Source organism: Gracilinanus agilis, chromosome 3 (genome assembly GCF_016433145.1).
Source record: "Gracilinanus agilis isolate LMUSP501 chromosome 3, AgileGrace, whole genome shotgun sequence".
Classification (NCBI taxonomy): Eukaryota; Metazoa; Chordata; class Mammalia; order Didelphimorphia; family Didelphidae; genus Gracilinanus; species Gracilinanus agilis.
Window position 1 is genome coordinate 243,221,255 of NC_058132.1, and position 21,296 is coordinate 243,242,550.

At 38.3% G+C, this 21,296-nt stretch overlaps 1 protein-coding gene across 1 annotated transcript in view; it reads left to right on the forward strand.

Annotated features, from left to right (window-relative positions):
- Window positions 1-21,296, forward strand: part of PDE11A (phosphodiesterase 11A) — a 532,399-nt gene that overhangs the window by 421,117 nt on the left and 89,986 nt on the right. The window contains exons 13-14 of the mRNA XM_044669081.1: window positions 9,672-9,693; window positions 11,248-11,357. Of these exons, the coding sequence (XP_044525016.1) occupies window positions 9,672-9,693; window positions 11,248-11,357 (132 nt within the window). The remainder of the gene's footprint in view (window positions 1-9,671; window positions 9,694-11,247; window positions 11,358-21,296) is intronic.

The window sequence follows — 21,296 nt, forward strand, 5'->3', positions numbered from 1 at the left end:
AAAGAAAGAAAGAAAGAAAGAAAGAAAGAAAGAAAGAAAGAAAGAAAGAAAGAAAGAAAGAAAGAAAGAAAGAAAGAAAGAAAGAAAGAAAGAAAGGGTTTTATTTGAGCAGATTTCATATTCACCGTTTTTAATGTCAGTTTACTAAGTGCCCTTGACAAATCACTATTGAAGGAAGTTTTCATAATGGCTCACTTAGAGGAAGAATCTGTTTCTTGACATCTCCCCCATGTTAGGATGGAAAAGAGGAGTCTGGGCATAGTAATCTGAAAAACATCATCATACAATCTTTTGGGATATATTTCAATTAAAGAGTCAACTCTAGAATAGGCATGGTTTCCTATACATGAAATATTTATGCTATTCTTTACTGTATGAATGTCAGGTTCTGACACAAACAGAAGAGCACACACATACCCGGAGGTAGAAAAGGAAAGAGAAGGAGGTCCCTGCCAACTCAAAGATTCTGTAATTGTCTTTTCTTGATCACACAAATACACATAGAGGTTGGCATCTCCATTAAATTTTTTTAAATTTTTTTTTAATAAACCCTTGTACTTCGGTATATTGTCTCATAGGTGGAAGATTGGTAAGGGTGGGCAATGGGGTCAAGTGACTTGCCCAGGGTCACACAGCTGGGAAGTGGCTGAGGCCGGGTTTGAACCTAGGACCTCCTGTCTCTAGGCCTGACTCTCACTCCACTGAGCTACCCAGCTGCCCCTCTCCATTAAATTTTAAAAATATTTTAAGTGCTCTGTTATTTAAATAGTTCTGTGCTAGGTGCTATTGATAAGAAGTGCTTCCCAAGGTCTCTCCTCAGTCTTTAGACCTACTAGAGTATGAGATTTATGGAGAAGCCCTGATCTAGAAGACCTTTCCATTGACCTACATAGTTATAGAGATAAAGAAGAGTCTCTCAACCACCTGGGCACATCATTAATGCATTATTGTGTTTCGGAAGTCTCTCCCTCTGATCTGGAGGCACCCAGAATTAGTTTGACTTTCTGGCTAGTAGCCCTGTCCCAGACAATATTGGATGGATATGTATGGCACTGGGAGGGTATTGTCAAGGTGGAGGGTATTGAAACGTATCTCTCTCTCTCTCTCTCTCTCTCTCTCTCTCTCTCTCTCTCTCTCTCTCTCTCTCTCTCTCTCACACACACACACACACACACACACACACACACACACATATGCTACTTTGCAGGGTGGAAAGCATGGCTTGCAGCAAATGATTCTCCAATGAGCAAAAAGCTTCTGACTAGGCAGCAGTTATGAGACTCACCAATATGGGTGCTGGTGAGGTAGGTGAGTGATCCATAGAGAGAGCAGAGTTGGGATGGTCCATGCCACTCCCATCCTTTGTACAGAATTAACAGAGGCTGTTTGTGGGGAAATAATAATAAAATGAACTCAAATTTTTTTTAATTTTTTAAATAATTAAACTCACACCAATGGTCTTCTTTCTGAAATAGGAGCCCAAAATGCAGCTTTCTTTGCCCAGAGCAACCCTGTAGCAGAGTTAGTTTCTTTCCCAACACAGTGAAATGATCCTCCCTATTTCTTTCTCCTGAGCTATCCCCATCTGCCCTTCCCAAGTGTTATGATGGGTTTGGAATGGAATTCTCATCTGAAAAATGTCACAATAGAAGCACGTGATGCAACCTCGGCCTCTCAGCTGGAGACTTGTGGCCTTTGGGAGCTGTATTTTCCTCTAGATGGAGCTCCAAGGCTAAATTTCTCCTCTAGATGTCTTGAAAAGGAGAGGCACTAAACCTTCCCTTTTAAAGCAGATGATAAAGAGGAAGGGCTAGACTGGGGGTGGGGAAGGGAAGAAGGAAGATTTATTTTTAAAGGGGATACCATCAAATCCAGTCTGCCTAAAAACCAACCCTTCTCATCAGGTCCATTTTACGGCAGAAATGGATACATTTTCACACACTCATTTGCTATTGTTAGCGTGAGTTATCTGGTCCTTTTAACATCGTATCTCTGGTTGTAATATTTTTTTTTTCCTTCTGAAATCCCATTGTTTCTGTGAATGGGAAAATGTGTAAAGGTGATGACTTTAGTATATCTGCATTAGTATTTTTGCACAGTTGACTCTACTACACAGGCAAAGCCCATATAGGTATCTGCTTCCTTATTTCCATTAAGAATATCTCTACATTGGGCTCTGCCACATAGGCAAAGCCCACAAAGGGATTCCACTTCTTTACCTATGCTCTCTGGGGTCATTGGAAACACAGAGACAGTAAACATTATTGCTGAATCAGAATCGTGTTTTCCAAAAGTACTCAAGCTGATGCCCCAGACCCATGAACCTTATGCAGATAACAGAAGCAATATACATTCCCCTGGAAATAAAAGCTCCATTATAGGATAAGCAATTTGATGTAAAATGGTAGGAATCTGGCCTGCCAATGACCCAGATAATGGCTAAATAAGTCATTCCATCCTTCTCTGCCTGAATTTTCAGATCTTTAAGGGAGAGGTTATAATATCTGTCCTTTACTTTGAAATGGACATTTGGGAGATTCAAATTTGCTAAGTACTTTGAGTTTCATAGAAAAAAAGCACAATAGAGCATGAGTTATCACATTACAAAAAAAGCCTAAAGTCCAAGGGCATGTCTTCAGATTTCCTTGATTTTCCAAAGAAATTAGAAATGTCTATATTGTTTATTCCCTGTATTGTTATAAAATGGGATAGTATGAAGAGCAGCTGAATATGCAGTGACATTGTGTCACTGATACACAGAACCTGGCAGTTTCCCCCAAAAAAGCTTGCCTTAAGAATCAGTATTCTTTCCTCAGAGGACCATCCTTAGGATGTGCTCATTAGTGCCTTGTGCCATGCCTTGCACCCTGTAACTGCTCAATAAAGGTTAATTGAATGAGCGGACTTTGTTTCGGGTAATATTACTCAGGGAACCATGGTGCCCAGTGTCCAGCACAAAGTCGTAAAATGATGAACATCTATCACCAATAGAAATCTTGTTCTTTCTCTGTATCACGGGAAAGTTCAGACAGGGTTCATATAGAATATTATGATCTTGCAGAATTCACTGGATATGAAAAGAGAAGAGCTCACGATCACATTAAAATTTATAGCAGGACTGCCAAAGCGGCTGTGGGGGGGGGGGGGGGACTGCCGTTCAGCACTAATAATAAGCAGGTATCACAGCAAACACATGGACACCCCCTGACATTTACAGTGGGCTTCCTAAATCTCATATGGGGATAGAATATGTTTAAGTCCATATTTGTGTTGTCAACAAGGTTATTTTCAGAGATAAGCTACAGGGTTTATTGATAATTCAAACTAGGGAGCAGAAAAGACATTTAGGGAGAAAAATCCAGCCCATTCACAAATCTGAAGATAATGCACATCATATTGGTCAGCTGCCTGCATTTTTCAGGAAACTCTTTGATTTTTGTTGTAGAAATTTTTTCCCCTCAAGCTATCTCAGCAAGAAATAAAATTGGAGCTGGAAGTGTTCAAGGAAGATTTTTCAGACATGCTTAAGTTTTCACATGAAATATTGTTTGAATCAGCAATGAGAATCCTAATTTTTTTCATCAGAAAACAGCTTAAGATAAAAAACAAAAATGACTTTGTCCTTTTCTATGCCCAAGTCAGTACTGTCAACAATAAGAATGATTTTTAAAATTATTACTAACAGAATAATGGGTAATATACCACAACTATCACATATTCTCTTAATTTCTTTAATGTCTTCAGATCAAGTAGCTGGTAAGAGTTGATTTAAAATATGTATAACATATATCAGAATATTATGGTTGTTCTGCATGTTAGCCTGATATATCTTTTAAATTTCATATTTGCGTATTATATCCTAAATATAACTCCAAAAGGGAAGAATTTTTAATATTAGGAAACCAAATAAGTGATCATCCTTAATTACCTATCTACTGACATCATTGTAATTCATCTACTACATGGGTAATCAGTTTGGAACCTATTTTAAAATTTCATTTAATGCTACTACCCTTTAATGTGTTCCATCTCCGCTCTTTTTGGCCAAACCTCACAGTGGCAGTTTGACTGTGTCCCTCTGGCAAGTACTACTCATGTCTGCGTTTATTTTTTTTTTAAGCACAAAAAGTCAAAGCAGCTCATAATTAAGAACCTGGCACGCTAATAACCAAACGGGTACTATTGGGAAGAGGAATAATCCAATTCATTTCCTCACACGAGAGAATGACCTCCATAACTCACTTTAAGCTCTGCCACTCATGAGTTATGGGTCATTCACTTTCTAGTGAAAATAAATTCTCCTGCACCACCATCCAGGGCTAGGTATTTTTTTTCTCTGTACATGTAAATTTTAAAAGTGTATAAACATAATCACGGCCAGCATTATAGGTAAAGTCAATACTCTTGCTCACAGACACTGCTTTTTAATGAAATGTGTTTGTGATCACAGAAATAGCAACAGTCTTTTTACAATACAGGATTTTTGATTAAACTGAATTTATTCTTGAGATTTTTACGGTGTTGGTAAACTGCTTAATCTTCCCTTTTGTGTTTTATGATGCCGGCCGAATCCTTCAGGTCAGTGAGATTCGGCAGTAGGCAATGGACCATTTATCACAGCCTCAGTTTTCCATTATCAGAACCCTATTTTAGATGCTTTACAACTTGTTTGTGAGACTTTCTCTCAGCTGAAACCTAGTTCCTTCAAAGGTGTTAGGTGGGGAAATCACTTTCCCAATATTTTAATTGATTTCATTTTTGAAGGTGTTATTTTCAGTTTGGTGATAGTGTGTAAGTTAAGGATAGGATTTCAGATACTCAAAACTACTTCTCTACCTGGACCTTTGAGTTCCCATTTCACAGGTCATACACTCTTGTTGTACACAATTAGTGTTTACTGCTTCGGGGATAGAAGCCAAGTGATTGAGTTATCTGTGATTAAGAAAAGGTGTCCCAGAATTCATTCTGACCACGGCCGATTTATCATAAAGAGAAATGTGGACCGAGTTCCTAAATACATTTGGACAAAAGATTCTGCTGTTATCCGGTGAAAGTACTAACACATGCATATTCTTAGCTCTGCTTTTCACAAATTGGATAGAAGGCTGGACACATTCTATTTCCTTCGAACCTTGGCCCTTTTATAATCCAGCCACAGATTTCCTTGGCTTTTACTCTAGTTCAGTACAAACCTGGCTGGTAAAAAAAAAATACATAGATCAACATTTGGCAGTGGCACATTAATCAATCAATCCATTGATAAACATTTATTAAGTGCCTGCTGTTTGCCAGGCATCGAACGAGGTACCAGAAAACCAAAAATGAAATTATCTCTGACTTCAGAGTTTTCATTCCATCAGGAGGGACAGCATATAAGTTATATCAATGTGAATACATATAGAAAAAGACAACAAATTTAGGGAGGAATCCTAGCAGCTGGGGAATAAGAAAAGGCTTCCTGTAAAGGATGTTGCATCAACTGAGTCCTAAAGGAAGTGTAGGAATCTGTGACTTGGAGTTAAGGAGGAAATACATTTCCAGCAGGTAGATGAGAAGTTGAGTAATGTGTATAAGAAAAACTACCTGCTAATGGGAGCCCAGTGCATGACCTTTGAATCTGTTTGATGCTGAGTTTCAAATCAATTCAACTGAAATAGATACTAAACACCCACTATGTGCTGAGCACCGCATAAACCCTGACTCCATAGAGTTTAAAATAGATAGATTTAATACATATATAAGTAACTATAATGCATAATAACAATAAGGTATAAAACAATAGTTTGAGGTTTCCAAAGTACTTTACATCCATTATCTCATTTGATCTTCAGAGTTACTCTGTGGGATTGATTATCTCCATATGTCAGATAAATAAATTGATACCCAGATTTAGTTGTTGTTGTTGTTGTTTTTTAATGGGATCGCACAGCTAACTAGGGTCTGAGGTAAGACTTGAAGCTGGTCTTCCTGACTTCAAGTCTAAAAATCTCTACACAAAGTAAATGAAAAGTGAATAAGTGAGGCAAAAGCTAACTCAAGGCAAATTGGGAATGAGGCAGGAGCTGCCCTATTGGCAGGGCTTATGCATAGGTTTACATCTCTTTTTTAAAATTATCCTCCCTTTCCTTTCTTTTGTTTTGTGTTTTCTCTTCTTTCTATTGTATAGTTCTTTTTATAGCATTACAGGTATTTTATAGGTATATTTCAGTATTAAGAAATGCTTGTATCCTACAAATATTAAACAGGTAGATGGCACTGTTTGTTGTACTTAATATATAACTTTTTGATTGGCTCCCCTGACCTGACTCTTATGACAGCATAACAATAAGCGATTAGATATGGAAGATAATAGGTGAGAAATGTCAATTAATTATATATCCCTTCAAAGTGAAAACAGTACATTTACCTTGAAAATTATTCATGAATACAATATTTGTAGGAACATATTCATTAAAGACATATCAATCAATCCACAACTATTCAATTTGAAACCAGGAACTGCCTTTTGACTTTCTTTGTATCTCCATAACTTAGGATAGTGCTTGGTACATAGAAGGCACTTAAATAATGCTTATTGATTATTTGACTATATCCTAAGTACAATGATAGGTGCAAGGGATACAAATATTGTAATTAGTAATGAATATCCTATTTTGCATACCTTAACTTGATTTCTTTCTTTTTTTTTTTAATCCTTACCTTCTGTCTTAGAACCAATATTGGTTCTAAGGCAGAAGAGGTATAATAGGGTTAAGTGACTTGCCTTGGGTCACACAGCTAGGAGGTATCCGAAGCCCAGGTCCTCTCAACTCAAGGTCTGGCCGAGCTGCACCTCTTAACTTGATTTCTTGAGACAAGATGGAGAGTTGATCTTTGAGATTGGGAAGGTTTGAGTTCAAGTATTATCTCTGATACATATTAGCAATGGAACCTTGAGAGTCACAACTCCGTAGCCCTCCAGGAAACGCTAAAACCATATATTATAAATCATCTGCCTATCTGTGTTGGAAAAGGGAGTTTCCATGCCATGAGTTCCTCATAGTGATGAAATCATAGACCTACACCCACCACCCCAAACTCTAAAGATAAATGACCTTTGGGAAAATGGCAGTATCATATGTAACAACCTGGATTGATTCAGAGACTGGTTATATATGCAAAATCAGTACATTGGGGATCTTTATTTTAATCAATTTCTAGATATTTCAGCTCCAAATCTCTTATATTTACAAAGTTTGGTCATTTGACAGACATAGACCAAAACCAAATGGACTGACATCTCGTTTGGACACCATGTTCTATTAGGCACCCTTCCCTTAGCACAAGTCCAGCACTCTGCCATGCCACCTTTCCAGTCTTCTTATCCCTTTTATACTCTCCTCCCATTACCACCATTTACTATACAGTCCAGTGACACTGGTTTCCTTGCTGTTCCTCAAATAAGATGCTTCCTCTCCCAACTGTAGGCATTTTCTCTGGCTTTCTCACGTGCCTGGAACTCTCTCCTTTGTCACTGCCACTTCCTGGCTTCCCTGCCTTCCTCCAAGCCCCAACTAAATTCCATCATCATCCAGGAAACCTTTCCAGATCACTCCTCATTCCAGTGACTTCCTCCTATTATTTCCAACTGATCCTGTATATAGCTTATATGAACATAATTGTTAGCACGCCATATCCCCTGTTAGACTGTGAGCTCCATGAAAGCAGTAACTGTCTTTTGCCCTTTTATTGTAACTCCATTGCTTAGCACAGTGCCTGGCAAATAGTAAGCTCTAGATAAATGTTAACTATTATGTTACTATGATTACTATTATATCATCATTATATTATCATTAGGTCCTGGAGAGCAAAGGACATATTTGTGGGTTATTTGGTTTGATTCGGTCGTTTTGTGTTTTTATTTTACTCCCCAGAGTTCTAGCTTGGTGTTGAGCACACATTATTTAAAAGTTTGTTGAAGTGACTAGATAGTTAAGTTCCTGGAATTATTCTGACCTTGTAGCAGGGAGTCTTATTCCAAAAAACAGCAAAAAAATTTTTGAAGAGATGAGATATAAGGGATGGTGAGGAAAGAACAAAGGAATGAGGGCTGCTAAATCTAAGAAAGAAAAAGTGAAGAGGTGATTTAATGCTTGAGTCAAAGTTTGCAAAGTGTACAAAAAACCTCCTGTCCTTTCTCAAAATCACAGAGAGTCAATCCAGAGGAAAAGGGATTAACTGAAAATCAAAGAGATTTTGTCTAGGCCTAGAAACTCCTTTATTGTGAAAATGACAAAACTGGGGAATGGGAACTAAGGAGGCCTTCATCCCTGGAGGGCTTCAAGAAGAGAAAAAATGACCACCCATCCTTTAGTGGCTTAGCAAGTCCTCCTTCCCTATCCCCCTTAAAGGCAGAGGCCTTGTCCATAAAATAATAATAGCAATAATAATGAGGAGGAAGCTACTCACCTCTGGCTTTGTGAGTCTATGACATTGGCTTTAATGTCATCCACATGTATATTGGGAAGCTTAACTGAGGTTATATATGTAAAGTGCTTTACAAACTTAAAATACATTATAAATAGCAGCACTCATTATTTGCTCCCTCTTCTAGATAATGTGCTGCTTTTCAGGATATTATATGGCATAATTTATGCCCTTTAAGATAAGATAATGGATTTCTAGCCAAAATTATAGCTAGACAAATTGGTAGAAAAATATGCTCCATTTTTTAAAAAAATCTAATGACCTTTTAACCTGGTAATGAATTAAGATTTTGATTTGCCATATAAAGGATGACATTAGATTTTTAATTTCCATTTAAGCTGTTAATCAATTTGCCTGTTTCTGGTTGATCCCTGTCCCTTGAAATTAGTTAAGTAACAGTAGATTTTAAATGAATGAGATGAATGAAAAAAAAAGCACTTTTTAAGCATTTACTATGAGGCAAAGACTGTGTTCATTGGAAGGGATACAAATACAAAAGCAAAGGTAGTTCCTACCCTTGAGGAACTTGTGTTTAAATGGGGGGAGATGGCATACATAGCTGAACGGTGACTAGAAGGGGGTGGGGTACTTTGGCCCAGACAGTTACAGGAAAATCCACAGTGGAGTGGATTGACATTCCATCCAGAAACAAGGTGACTATCAAGGCCAGAGAGCAAGAAGGAAAAGTATAGTGGCTGGGGCTTCCCTGAAATGGTAGTCAAAGCGAGATGGACAGTGGCCAAAGAAGCAAAAGTTTCTCCATAATCAATTGCCTAGGAATTGATGGATAGATAAGGGGGATAATTGCCCCTCCCCATCATATAGTTTCTGGTCAATGGCAGAAACACTGACTTGGAGTTACATGACCTACGATCAGATTTTGTGTTTGCCACTCAGTAGTTTTGGGACTTTGGGACACCTAATTTTTTTGAGCCTCTGTTTCTCCATCTGTAAAATGGGAATAATAATACTTGTTATTGAAGCATATCTACCTCACTAAGGTGAGTATATAAAGCACTGTGTAGCCCTTAAAATGGTAAATTGATGTTATTATTATTTCCATCATTCACAAGTAAATCTTTTCCATAGCTCATTACGATAATTTTTTCAATTTTTGCTTCACTTCCTATTATGAAATCAAAAGTAAAGAAAGTATGCCACATTTGATAGCTCTCTCAGGTCCACTTACTTGGAATATCTTATAGGCTTTTGTTCAGTCTTTTTTCAGTTGTGTCTGACTTTTTGTGACCCCATTTGGGGTTTTCTTGGCAAAGATACTGTGGTGGTTTGTCATTTCCTTCTCCAGTTCATTTTAGAGAGGAGAAAACCCGAGGCAAACAGAGTTATGTGTCTTGCCCAGAATCATACAGATAGAAAGTGTCTGAGGCCTGACTGAACTCAGGAAGATGTCTTTCTAATGTCAGGTCAGGCACTCTATCTACCTTCTTCTAGGCTACTAAGTATTTACCCACATAACCAGTTCTGGATTAGGAGTCATGGTAATGGGAATCAAGATTTATCATGTACAGATTACATGGATAATTATTAGACTATGCAAACCAGACCTCATAGTAATTTAAAAAATCTTCACTTACACTACTAGTCAACCTGTATGCATTTTGCAATGTAGAATCTGGTAGATGATCTGTGATTTCCTCAGAGTATAATTCACTCCACTAACACAGATCATAACCCCTCTTCATGTCTTAGGAGAAAGCCTTCTTCATGGATTGCTTTAATCAAAATAATTCATCACAGAGGTAGCTGGTGGCACCGAGTCAGGAAGACTTGCATTCAAAGACTTTTAGACACTTATTGACTCTGTGACCCTGTGCAAATTATTTAACCTCTGTCTGCCTCAGTTTCCTCAGTTGTAAAATGGGGTTAATAAAACCACCTACCTTTCAGGGCTGTTGTGAAGACCAAATGAGAGATTATTTGTAAAGTGCTTAGCATATAGTAAGTGCTATATAAATGTTTATTCCCTTACCCATACCCCAGCCTTCTGGTAATGAGCCTCCAACCTATGGAAGTCCATCACTAAGCAGGTATTTGAAGTTGTCCCAGATAAAACCTACCACAACTTACACTCTGCCAGCATCCCCATGAGTTTCAGGAGGAAGACTTTGAGGGACACTTTGTGATCTATGAATTATATATTTTGACATATTCATAGCTTGATTACTTTTCATTTTTTCCTCATAGCTAATGATTAATATTAGTAAGTCCCCTTAATAACTTAATCCTAAATATCTTAGTGTCTCCAGCTGCCATCTAAAGGTACTCCATTTGCCCAGGAGCATTCAAATCTCAATTTATCTATTATTTTTTTTTTACTACACAGTACTACAGGAACTCTCCACTATATTTTAATAACAATAGAATATGCTTTGCTCCAGAACTTTGCTATATTCTTGTTTTAACTGAAAATGCAATTTGGTGCCTTAAGAAGTTAAAATGATAAAATGGACCTTCCTTCCCCTCATTCTCTTGGTTTCTTACACACACACACACACACACACACACACACACACACACTCTACATGCCCTATCTTGGTTTTGGGGCATGGGTAAATGTGACAGGGAGGTAATTGATCACTGCAGGGACCTGATGCTGTTAGACTGGCCACCCAACCTACAGTAGTTTATGGTGGATGGCAGTTAATCATTTCCTTAAATGATGCTGGTCTAAAAACAGAGTTGATTGTTACTCACCAGACTAACGTTATCCATCCTTCCTGCTCTGAGTAGTTACACTTGCCATTTTTCCCTTCTTCCCAGACGGCTGGTTTTCAGGAGATTTTGACTGAGGTGGAAATTTTAGCCGTGATTGTGGGCTGCCTATGTCATGACCTCGACCACAGGGGAACCAACAATGCCTTCCAAGCTAAGTAAGTGTTCTAATTGTTGCTATTTTAATGCATTTGCCCTTCTGTTCAGAGCAAAAGGTGACGAGTGCTGGAGAATAAGGGCATTCATTTCTGGCATCCTTGGCCAAGGCCACGGGGGCTCTGGCTTCTGTGTCTTGGGGACCCATCCATCTTGATAATTCCCTACTCCTTTTTTAATTGCAAATTTGCCCTTCGTGTCACGCTTGTTGATTTGGGTTGTCCCCACTGACCCCAGTCAGATACGAGGCTCAATTTTTAAAAGGGCCTCTCTCTTCTAATGCACAGTGATATGGGTTCTTTGTAATCCACCCTTCTGGGTCTCAAAATCTAGATTGAATTCTGTATCAAAATATACCTAGAAAAGAACATAAAGTCAACTGTGCCTTCATTCCCTAATAGATGCTTTTGGACAAATCTGTTGTTAAATCTAGTATTTGTAGCATTGTACAACTTATTATGGCATGAAGCTGTAGATCAATCAATCAGTCAGATTGTAAGCATTACTTAAGTACTTACTATGTGCCAGGCACTTTGCTAAGCACTGAGGATACCAAGAGAAAGCAGCCATATTTCCTACCCTCAGGTGACTTGCCTTCTAATGGGGGAGACAGCATGTATAGCTACAGGTAAAGATAAAATAAATGTAAAGTAGATACAAAGTCACTCAGTCAATAAGCATTTATTAACCACCTATGGTGTCCCAAGAACTATGCTAAGTACTAGGGATAAAAAGAAAGACAAAAGACAGTCCCTGTTCTAGAAAAAAAAAAAATGGCAGGCAGGTGGCACAGTAAATAGAGAGCTCTAGGCTTGAAGTCAAGAAGAGTTCAAATCCAGCTTCAGACACTTACTAGTTGTGTGACCCAGGGCAAGTCACTTATCCTTGTTTGCCTCAGTTTCTTCTTCTGTAAAATAAGCTAGAGAAGGAAATGTCAAACCACTCCAGTATCTCTGCCAAAAAAAACCCAAATGGGATCACCAAGAGTTAAACATGACTGAAACAACTGAACAAGCTCTCAAACATCTCACAGACTAATGGGAGAGATGAATTGCAAATAGCTATGTACAAATGAGATGTATTTAGGATATGCTATGGATGATTGACAGAGAGAAGGCACTAGCATTGAGGGGGATGAGGAAAGGTTTCACATAGGAAGTGGCATTTTAGCTGAGACTTGAGGAAAAACAGGAAGCAGAAATGAGGAAGGGGAGAATTACTGACCTGAGGAAACATCCAGAGAAAATGCCCAGAGTTGGGAGGAGGAATGTGTTGTGCAAGGAACAAAAAGAGATATGATTGGGGATGTAGACTAAATGACCACTCTAGTGCAAATACTAATAATATGGAAATAGGTCTTTATCAATGACACATGTAAAATCCAGTGGAATTCCTGGTTGGGGGGAGGGAAGGGGAAGAACATGAATCAATGGAAAAATATTCTAAGATAGATAGATAGATAGATAGATAGATAGATAGATAGATAGATAGATAGATAGATAGATAAAGAAGGAACAGAAAGAGATCCATAATATCTAAAGGAATCAGGAAAAACCTCCTGCCGAAGAGGGTACCTAAGCTGACTTCTGAAAGACTCCATGGATTCTAGAAGGTAGGAGCAAAGAAGGAGAGCATTCCAAGTAGTTGTTGTTGTTGTTCAGTTGTTTCAGTTATATCTTACTCTTTGGGACCCCATTTGGGGTTTTCTTGGCAAGGACATTTGAGTGGTTTGCTATTTCCTTCTCTAGCTCATTTTACAGAGAAGAAACTGAGGCAAACAAGGATAAGTGACTTGCTCAAGGTCAAACAACTATTAAGTGTCTGAGGCTAGATTTGAATTCAGGTCTTCCTAACTCTAAACCTGGTATTTTATCCATTGTACCACCAACCTGCCCCAACTATTGACTACTAATTCACTAATATGCAGTTAGCTACCTATAGCAGATATATAACAAAATTGCTTGTACATAAGGAATTGTACCAGTTAGCTGTTGTAGTATATTCAGGACTAATGTCAGTAAGCAACTCATGGCCTGAGCTACTTATTGGCTGTATGGCCTCATGCAAGTCACTTGAGCTCTACCTCACTTTGTTCATCTGTAAATATGGAGATAATAATGGCACTTCTCTCCCAGGGTGAGATAATATTGGGTGTCATTTTTTTACCTTCCATCTTAGAATCAATACTGTGTATTGGTTCCAAGGCAGAAGAGTGGTAAGGGCTAGGCAATGGGGGTTAAGTGACTTGCCCAGGGTCACATAGCTAGGAATTGTCTGAGGTCTAATTTGAACCCAGAACTTCCCATCTCTAGGCTTGGCTCTCAAACCACTGAGCTCCCCAGGTTAGATAATATTTATAAAGCACTTTGCAAACCTTAATGTGCTATGTAAATACAAGGTATTATTAGAAGTTCAGGATGGGTGCCAACACCTGGGGCGGGGGGGACATTTCTTCCCTAAATGGTAAGAGAGATTGCTGCCTTCTGCCTCTCCTCATGATTATCCTCTGGTCCATGCCCCCACCTGGCATAACTGCTTCTGGCCCATGATAGTAAGAGACGAATCACCATGCTGCGTCCTTCTCCTTACTCACCCCTTAATTCCTATGGGGGTGTAAGTCAAATTCTCTTTGGAATTCCCCGCTTCTGGGGAAAATGTACCAGTGATCAGACCATCCTCTGTACTACTGTATCCTACCTCAAGCTCAAGGATTTCTGCTCATTATTTTGTATAAAAATGTGCATATCCTTCATGGATGCAGCACGAATTTTGTGATTTTTGAGTTCAAAAAGAAAAAGGTTGTCAGTCCCTGAGCTGTGTGGGCGCTGGGGAGTTACAAATATAAATGCTGTCAAATTGATCTGTAATGTTTCCAGCAGGGAGGTGGCACATTATATAGCCCCAGACCTAAAATCAGGAAGATCTGAGTTCAAATCCATTCTGAAACACTTAGTCACTATGTGACCCAGGGCAAGTCATTTCATCTCTGCCTGCTTCAGTTTCTTCATCTATACACTGGGATAGTAATAGCAACCAGGATTGTCGTGAAGACAAAATGAAATGGTATTTGTAAAGTGCATTGCACAACTTGGTGCACTATATAAATGCCAGCCATTATTTTTAAACCCTTACCTTCCATCTTAGAATCAATCCTGAGTATTGGTTCTAAGGCAGAAGAAGAGTAAGAGCCGAGAAATTGGGAGTAAATGACTTGCCCAGGGTCCCACAGCTAGGAAGTGTTATTATTACTATTATTATTATTATTATTAAAGAGAATTGACTCTTGGTTATAATTGTGAGACTCGGTTATTGTACTGTGCTGTATAAATACAGTGATGATCTCAGGTACTATTAAGATATGTTGGCTCATGTGCCCTATTCTGAATGGCTTTAGACAGTCTATTTTAAGCCCCTCTTTCTGCTATTTTTTTTAAATAGTTATACTGTCATCTCCCTCATTACAGGGCTATTCTTGCAACAATAACTATAGCTGCTTCTGGAATCCTCCCTCTCCTTACTTTTCTTTCCTCTCTCTCTCTCTTCTGACCACTACTTGTAATAAGCTTCTTATAAACTGCCCCAAGCCATGAAAACAAAATAACCAAAGTGGTTAGAATTGTACGTGGAATAAATGAGCCCTCAGACAGTTGCTAGCTGTGTGACCCTGAGTAAGCCTTTAAACTGTCTGCCTCAGTTTCCTTATCTGTCAAATGAGGTGAGAAGAAAATGGCAGATCACTCCAGAATCTTTGCCAAGAAAACCCCAAATGGGGTCATGAAGAGTTAAGCATGATTTAAAAGGACTGAGCAACAACAAATGAGTGAGGACGTGGGAGCCTCCCCCAATGAGGAATGTACGTGTGCCTTGGTGCATGCCCAGGTTAGCTGCTCAGCCATACTCTGGATAGCTCAGATTACCAGAAAGAGAAGTGTCCAATAGTTAAGTGAATTGTTACTGCATTTATTTTTTGACACCCACAGCCCACGACTTAGAATCACAGTGGCACAGAGATGGACAGGATCGTAGTGATTATCTGGTACAATCCCTTTATTTTATAGATGAGGAAACAGAAGTTTAGAGCTGTTAAATCATTCACCCAGGGTCATCCAACTCCTGAAATGTTTAATAAATATCAAGACATTATAAAAGATTGCTTGGAGAGTTGGCCTCTCTCAAGAAGATGGTTCCAAGTCTCACCATTGACATCTATTGGCCATGAGATTCTATATAAGTCACTTAACATCTCACTGACTCTCTAAGACTATTAGGTACATTCAGAGAAGCAGTTTTTCTGGAGAAGAGCTCCTAACAAGGATGAAATCCTAGGTGTAATTTTTTTTTTTAAATCACGGGTAAAAAGCTTTTATTTTATTTTATCCTCACGTCATGTGAGATCTGCATTATGTATTTAATGTGAAATTAGCTGATGTGTTTTCCATGCAGGCATATTCATCTCACACATATTTTCAGCACGTCTATACCCCTTTACAAAATCGTCAATAGCTTTGCACCAATTAGAGTCACTTTGATACTGAGGACGCTCCGTGATATACTGCACACTACCTTTTTCCCCTCGACTATAATGGACACTTTTAATTATAGCTTATAATTATGCAGAATTTCATAGTTACTAAAGGCTTTTGCCTGTGATATTTCATTTGACCCTCACAACAACCCTCAGGGGTGGATTGTGCTAGAATCATCATCACTCCCATTTTATACATGAGGAAACTAAGGCTTAGAGAAATTAAATGGTTTACTTAAGATAATATAATGAGTTTCTGGGCTGAGATTTGAACCCAGTAGACCACTTGATTCCTACTCTCTTACTATTTTTATTACACCATGCATTCCAAAACCTGCCTTTGAACATTCAGAATAAGAGATGGTCAGTGAATGCGCCAGTGTTCAAATCTTTCCTCCAGGAAAAATTTATCAATCTTTATTTCTCAGGTGATTTGGAAATAGAGGATTTAAATGCACAAACATAGGTGTTTTCATATCAGGCTATAAAGAAATTGTTGAAGAATCTGAACAAATGCCAAGGGAGAGGGCAAAATTCCTCTCAAAAAGAGAATTATAGGTGAATTAATAACATGTGTGATGTATTATTTCAGTCTTACTGATGAATGAACCTTTGCATTTTCATATTTTATCTTTAATTTTAAGTATTGGTGTGAGAGCAATGAATGATCAATAGTCATGGGAAGGCAGCAATACCATGGTCCTTTGAAATTGCTCTGTTAATACACCTCTGCCCTGTTTTCTCTAGGGATGATGTTTCCCAGTCAGCCCCCTCTCTATTACAGCTGCCCCTGATGATTAAATATCAGTATGGCGCAGCTTTGTAGTATATTCTCCTAGGAGACTCCTTCTATTCATTTCTAGCATAATCTCTTCTACTCATTTCTTGGGAATGAAAACCCATCTTGTCGCTTTAGGCTGCGTCCCAGAAGTGAAATACTGGTATACATTAATCTACGGTGACAGTCCAATCCCATTCCCCTCCACCTCCCAACAGTCCTCAATTTCATAATTACATTTCATAGTCTTTCCTCCTTTAAGTTGCCTCCTAGAATGTTTTAAGCCAGGTGCTATATTGCATTCAGTTGTCTTCTTTTAAGAATACACATACTCAGGAAAGTCACTGATAAATACTTCCTTTCACATTGTTATTCTCTTTGCCCACTTACTTGTTTGAGCCCCTAAAAATAGGGAATGCCTGCCTGAAAGACCAGCATTTCATTTACTTTTTAAAAATTGTTTCTCTAAGTTTGTTTGTTTGTTTTCTGATGCTATTGTCCTTTGCACAAAGGAAAAATAATGTTAATGCATTCCATTATGTAACAATTTATTATCAATATATTTCATGAATAGAACTATAGATGCATATGACATGGATGTATGAAATATGTTTATGCGTATATATATGTATACCTATATATTTTAAATATATAGTACATATTATAATTGTGCTTGTAATTATAATTATAAATAAGACTCATCTTCCTGAGTTGGAATGTGGCCTCAGACACTTAGCTGGTATGACCCTAGGCAAGTCACTTAATGCTATTTGACTCAATTTCCTCTTTTGTAAAATGAGCTGGAGAAGGAAATGACAAACCACTCCAATTCCTTTGCCAAGAAAATCCCAAATAGGGATACAAAGAGTCAAACAGAACTGAACAAAAAAACAATGCAGAATTTCATAGCTATATTTCATTTGACTTTCACCATAGCCCTCAGGGATAGATTATGCTCAAATCATTATCATGCACATTTTATAGGTGAGGTAACTAAGACTTAGAGAATTTAAATGGCTTACTCAAGGCTATACAGTGAGATTCCAGGCTAACCTTTTAACCCAGTGGTTTCTTGACTCCCAGTTTTTAGCTGTTTTCATTACATCATGTATTCAGAAATTTATCTTTTAATGTTCAGAATAAGATTTGGCCAATGAATGTGCCAGTGTGCAACTCGTGTGTATTTTAGATAGATAGATAGATAGATAGATAGATAGATAGATAGATGACAAGACATAGATATTCATATATACACATTCAATCTAATAGGGTCTACCAAGCTAAAAAAACTTTGCTTATATTTTCTGTGACTGCCTGAGTCATCTGCCAAGGGCTAACTAGTTAGGTATAGAGCAGTGGTTCCCAAACTTTTTTGGCCGACCGCCCCCTTTCCGGAAAAAATATTACTTAGCCCCCTGGAAATTAATTTTTTAAATTTTAATAGAAATTAATAGGAAAGATAAATGCACCTGTGGCCATCACTGCTCTCCTGGATCGTTGTATCACCCACCAGGGGGCAGTAGTGCCCACTTTGGGAATCACTGGTATAGAGCATCTATCTCATCACTAGTAGGTTTACCATTCATTGATGGCAGATTTGAACTCAAGAAGAGGATTCTGAAGAAACTTGGAATTAAAAATGTAAGCAAGTGGGCAGGTAAGTAGCTGAGTGGATTGAAAATCTGGTCTAGAAACTGGAGGTCCTGGATTCAAATATAGCCTTAGATATTTCCTACCTTTGGGACCCTGTCGCTTATCCCCATTGCCTAGGCCTTACTGCTTTTCTACCTTGGAACCCATACATGGTATTGATTCCAAAACAGAAGGTAATGGTTTTAAAAAAAAAATAAACATAAGCTCTAGTTTCAGGAAGACACTTAAGAGCATTAAAAGAACTTGGCAATAGTCAGTGCAAATGGAAAATGAATTAGACCCCAAAGTGAACAGGAGTAGAGTAGATTGGATTGCCTTTGTGGAATTGCAAAGTTCTATTAATATTTTAATATAATACAGAATGACTAGAAGTCATGGAATACTATTTACATCTATACATATGCAGAAAAACTCTATAGATCATCCAATTATGTGTATATGATAATCCATCATATTTGATCTACTTGATTTTCCTGGGTGGATGGGTAAACTAAACTGTATTTAATGATTATGAGATACGTTTTGGAAGTTATATAATAATTTTTTCATTTCTTGATGCACTCAGCAAAATATCATCAGTAAACTGTAATATTAGAGGACTTCATAACCTAGAGGAACTCCCACTTTAATTTATGTAACACTGACTACTTTGGCTCTCACTGCCTGAAAGGCCAGATTCATTACGTTTATACCTGTCTCCCAGGTTTTTCTAGTACTCTTGTTTGGAGATGTCTAGACTCTCTGCAAATGGCTCTAAGCACCCACTGATGGTGCTCCCCAAGTTTAGGTGTAGCTCTCCCACACCCCAGTTTCATTTAATCATTAACAAACTGAATTCTACAAAAGAATATTCAAATCCAAAAGTATAATCACATATATACAAATGTATTCCCCAACACATGGGGCTTTACTTCTTCTCCTTTGCAGAACCTCAAGACTTTGGGATATCAAAGAATATCAAGGGAAATAATGAAAAAAAACAAACCATGAAGGAAGGTGTTCTAGCAGTGCCAGATCTTAAACTATACTATAAAGCAGTGGTCATCAAAACAATATGGTATTAGCTAAGAGACAAAAGGGAGGATCAGTGGAATAGACTTGGGGTAAATGACCTCAGCAAGACAATCTATGATAAACCCAAAGAGCCCAACTTTTGGGACAAAAATCCACTATTTGACAAAAACTGTTGGGAAAATTGGAAAACAATATGGGAGAGATTAGGTTTAGATCAACATCTCACACCCTACACCAAGATAAATTCAGAATGGGTGAGCTAAATCAATTGTACAAAATATCAAGCCATTCCCCAATTGATAAATGGGCAAGGGACATGAAAAGGCAATTTTCAGATAAAGAAATCAAAACTATCAATAAGCACATGAAAAAGTGTTCTAAATCTCTTATAATTAGAGAAATGCAAATCAAAACAATTCTGAGGTACCACCTCACACCTAGCAGACTGGCTAACATGACAGCAAAGGAAAGTGGTGAATGTTGGAGGACATGTGGTAAAATTGGGACATTGATACATTGCTGGTGTAGTTGTAAATTGATCCAACCATTCTGGATGGCAATTTGGAACTATGCTCAAAGGGCTTTAAAAGTCTGTCTACCCTTTGATCCAGCCATACCACTGCTGGGTTTGTACCCCAAAGAGATCATAAGGAAAAAGACTTGTACAAAAATCTTTATAGCTGCACTCTTTGTAGTGGCAAAAAACCAGAAAACAAGGGTATGCCCTTCAATTGGGGAATGGATGTACAAATTGTGGTATCTGTTGGTGATGGAATACTATTGTGCTCAAAGGAATAATGAACTGGAGGAATTCCATGTGAACTGGAATGACCTCCAGCAACTGATGCAGAGTGAAAGGAGCAGAACTAGAAGAACATTGTACACAGAGACTGATACGCTGCGGTAAAATCAAATGTAATGGACACCTGTACTAGCAGCAATGCAATGATCCGGGACAATTCTGAGGGACCTATGAAAAAGAACACTATCCACATTCAGAGGAGGAACTATGGCAGTAAAAACACAGAAGAAAAACAATTGCTTGAACACATGGGTTGTTGCGGATATGATTTGGGATATAGACTCTAAACAACCACCCCAGTTGCTCTAGAGCAGGGGTCGGCAACCTTTTTGGCCATGAGAACCATAAACACCACATTTTTAAAATGTAATTTCGTGAGAGCCGTACAGTGCTCACAGTGCACGCTCCTGTAACAGCGCCTGAAAAAAATTGACTTTATGGCTCCTGCAGAAAGAGCCATATCTGGCCCTCAAAAGAGCCAGATATGGCTTGAGAGCCATACATTGCCGACCCCTGCTAGATATAGACTCTCAACAACCAGTGTAACTATCAACAATATGGAAATAAGTCTTGATGGCACATGTAAAAACCAGTGGAAATGCGGGTTGGCTACGGGGGATGGGAGGGTGGAGGGAAGAGTAAGAACATGAATCATGTTACCATGGAAAAATCTTTTATTATAAAATAAAAAATAAATTAAAAAAAAAAAACTTTGGGAAAGAGAAAGGAATAAGGTTCAGAAATTTGCTCACTTCCAGTAATGCACACAGTCCTGGTTTTAAGTTCAAAGGTTGCACTTGGGTTTGTCAACATGAAATATGGATGCCTCAGTTTACCTTTACCTTTGAAGAAATCCCAGTGCCAAGCACCCCTATTTTGATTTGAATGTTAATCACCTTTTTGTTTTGGAGGCTTCTTTATTGGATGAACTTCTTCTCCAGAAGTTCAGCTCCCAAATTTGACCTTTGTCTTTAATTTGTTACAGCTGACCGGTCCCTAATACCATAGCTATAGGCTGCAAAGAGCAAACACACCTATTTGTGGTTAGTCTTTTTAGGCTTCCCAAAAGGTATAAAGAGACTCTGGGATTCAGTGTCTCTTCGGAGTTGGCACTAAGAGCTGTGTCTTCTCCCAGAGGAGTTGACACTTAACATGGTGTTATCTCCCAG